At 62.0% G+C, this 3,578-nt stretch overlaps 1 protein-coding gene across 1 annotated transcript; it reads right to left on the reverse strand.

Annotated features, from left to right (window-relative positions):
• Positions 1-2,450: 2,450 nt before the first annotated feature.
• LDBPK_341670 (amastin-like surface protein, putative) lies at positions 2,451-3,230 on the reverse strand (the record flags this gene model as incomplete). Its single annotated transcript, XM_003864281.1, has 1 exon — positions 2,451-3,230. One exon carries the CDS (start codon positions 3,228-3,230, stop codon positions 2,451-2,453), a length of 780 nt encoding a protein of 259 aa, XP_003864329.1.
• Between the last annotated feature and the right edge of the window lie 348 nt (positions 3,231-3,578).

Raw genomic sequence — 3,578 nt, forward strand, 5'->3', positions numbered from 1 at the left:
ATGGATGATGATATATATATATATGTATATGTGTGTCGTTTTGTGATTACCTCCTCCTTTGCGTGCCTGCCAGAAAAAACAACGTATTTAAATATAAAAATCTTACTCCGCGACGGACAAGTCGGCACATGTACGCATTCGCGCACAGCTCACACGCCCCTCTGTTGCACCACGGCTACATCCGCGCCGGCGAAGACAAGTCGTCTGCTGGGGTATCGAGCCATGCCGCTAGCGGCCCGCCTTGTCTTTGCTCGTCCATTCCTCGGGCACCTGCGGCGCTAGCGGCGCCAGACGCAGACCCGGGTGGGCGGCATGCATCGGTCCAGGCGGGCCGCGGCCAGGCTTCCTCCTCGAGAGCGGAAGCGGCGACGTCAGCCGTGTGGGTAACGGGGGGGGGGCTAGGTGCATGCCAGACCAGCACAGAGAGAGGAGGTGGGCCAGCCGCAGGCCAGGGCCCTCAGACCCTGTCCTCCGCCTGCACGCCATGCCCCTCCCTCGGTCGCTTCAAGCCCCCGCATGCCGTAATACGCTGTGGAGACTCTCCACACTCCGGCCTGGAGGACTTGGTGGTGTGATAAGGCAGCGATGCACAGGAAGCAAAAAACATGAGTGAGACGGAGAGAAAAGAACACAACGAGCGCTGGCACAGGAGCACACGGACACGCACCGGCAGAGTCGAGGCAGACATGACGAGAAAGAAGGGAGAAGCAGCCCAGTCTCTCTGCCGCCTCTTGTTGCTTCTGCAGTGACTCCTCCCGCTTCGGACGTATCCGCTCGTCCTTTCTTCCACCTCCTTTGCATGCCGGGACCGCTGCTGCTCTTGCACACGGCGTGTGTCTCTGCCCTGCCGCTGCTTCTTCTTCGCTTCCTCCGCCAGCCGCAAATGAAGAAAAAAGGGGCAGAGAGCCCTCACACACACACGCACGCTCGCACGCGCATGTGCACACGCCCCATGCGAGGTTTGCTGGCAGGGTGGGGTAACAGCGAAAGGTCAACGAGAAAGCTCGAAAAAAGAACGTCAAGGTACGCGGAAACGCGGAGCGGCATGTGAAAACAAAGGACGAAGACAGAAAATGACACAGCGATGACAGGGACGGCTGGAGGGGCTGTGCTCCATTTTCTCCTCGTGTCTTTGTGGTGCTCTTTCCCTTCATATGCGTGCCAGGGGCACGGGAAAGTGGCAGCGGCGAGCCAAGGTCGAAGTGGACGAGGTGTCCCCGGAAGAAGGGCGGAGGAGGGTCACAAGGGTGCGCGCACCTGCATGCGCGTGCACACACGTAAGGCGCGCATGAGGCGCAAAGAAAGGAGAGGAAGAAAAGCTGCAGTCGCCTCGCTTTAGCGTTGCTTATGCATCTGTGTTCCGCTGCTGTGTGCGCTGACGCCGAACTCTTTTGTCCCCGGTGCATCTGCCCATTAGTCTCTTTGGCTACTGCCCCTGACGCCACCGCACCCCTGGTGCCTCATCTCCCTTCCCTCCTCGCTCTTCGCCGCTCAGGCAGTCCGTGAGACATGTGTGAGGAGGGGGAGCGGCAGCGACGGGGGCCAAAGGCGGCGCGAGGGAGACACACCAGGAAGACGCGCCATCGCGACTGCGGGGTGTGGAGGGGGGCGGGCGACCGATGCGGCGTGGCGTGGCGCCTCCCGTCCTCCGTGCGAGGGCGTCCGTTTCTTCACACCGCCGCGTTTGTCCTCCATGTCCACCTCGGCCATCCGCCCCCCTCGCTCCCTCCTTCCCGCACCCATTTCCAGGCCTCCAGCGCACGCGTCGGCGTCCTGAGTCTTCCCTCGCTCCCTCACCTCGCCAGCGGTGCGCCGGGCGAGCGTCAGACGGGCGACTCCGACACGGCAGCGAGGGCGAGGAGCTCAGAGGGGCGACAGGGCATGGGTGGGCCTGCCGGCGCCAGGCGTGCGTCGCCCACGGCACAGCGCAGGTCGCTGTGCACGTGAAAAGGGGGAAGAACATGCGAGGAAGCCGAAAAGCCCCCCCCCCCGAACAGACGCGCGTGGGAGGAGGCACACACGCGAGAGACGCCGTTACATCATCGACTGGCACATTCTCCCGCGTGTTGATCAGCGGCGAACACACCAGCAGCAACTCGCATGCGCCGCACTGGCATTTAGAGGTGGTGGTGGGGGAGACCCCGGAGGAAGCGCACACGCGCTGACAGCAGCGCGGAAATCGGGAGTGAGACGCGAAGACGAAGGGAATGAGAGCAGCTACTTGGGATGCCTGCGGCGGGGTGTGGGTGCACGTGCGCACCGGCTTGAGAGCGCCTGTGGCGCGCTGCACACACACGCAGAAGGAATCGAGAGAGTTGAGTCGGCGACAGGCAGCGATGAGAGTCCGCAGCATCCGCTCCCTCTCTCGCTGAGATCAGCGCCGCCGGCTCTTCCACGAGGGCGTCACGGTGGGTGTGCTGCGCTGCCGCCAGGCGCGCCCGCCGCTTCCTTTACTTCTCGTCTCCGGGCCGTGGAGAGGGCACCGACTTTCCGATCTTACCAGGATCCCTAACCCGGAGAGGGAGCAGCAAGAGGCCGATGTTGATGATATCCAAGCACCAGGCCACCAAGCAGAGTCCGAAGCCGGCACCGTAATTCACGAAAAAATGCAGAGGCATGCAACGTTGAGGCACATCCTTGTAGTAGGTCACCACCATGGCCGCCCAGACGATGCACAAGGTGGCCATGCCGGCAATGTTGAGTACCAGACAGACCCAGCGGAGCCAAGGACAGCAGCGCAGCACAATGAGGCCCAAGATGAACGCCGCGCCATACAGGAAGATGGAGATGACAGCGAATACCTGTGCAAGGCGGAAAAGGTTTCGGCGGCTAGGGCACGGCGACCACATCATGCTCAATTTAACTGAGTACGTGCTGCTGCTGCAATCAAACTTCGCACCCCACAATGTATAGCAGGGATTGGGATGGGGGTACTGATATAGCTTCTTGAGGCGGAACATGTCTATCGGAGTAGCCACCAGCACCAACAGGAACGCGATGAACTGCAGGATGACGTAGAGAAGAACTGTCACACTAGAGCATGTTTTCTCAACATGAGAACAAAAACTTCTACAGAGACACGAGAGGGAGGCCATTGGGTGCGTAGACGAGGGGGGAGCCGAGACGGCGCCAGAAAACTGACGAGGAGCAAGGCGAGAGCGGAGGTGAGCCAAGGCTTGGCAAGGCGATATCTGCTGTCGTTGCACGTGCACGCACACGGTGTCGCTCATGTGTGCGTGTGTTGTGAGAAGGTGAAGGATGTAGGGCGCGAGATGTGAGCAGAAGTGACAGCGGGGAAGGAAAGAGAGAGAGAAATGCGAGGGAGAATGGCTAGCACATGGGGAAGTGAACTGGGGCGCGTGCGCAGCGGGGGCGCATGGGCCATTGGCTGGCACATAGGCAGGGGTGCGGCCGGCGGATGCGAGAGACGGGCCGCAACGGCAGCGAGGGAGACACGGGAGCGCAGGCGAGGGGGCCAAGCGAGAGAGGACGGGGGGAGAGGGGAGGGGGGCATTTCTCGCTACCCCCTATGGCACGCCCCGCACCCGCTGGCCTCCCTCCCGCCTCTCCCCCTCGCC

This window comes from Leishmania donovani, chromosome 34 (genome assembly GCF_000227135.1).
Source record: "Leishmania donovani BPK282A1 complete genome, chromosome 34".
NCBI lineage: Eukaryota > Euglenozoa > Kinetoplastea > Trypanosomatida > Trypanosomatidae > Leishmania > Leishmania donovani.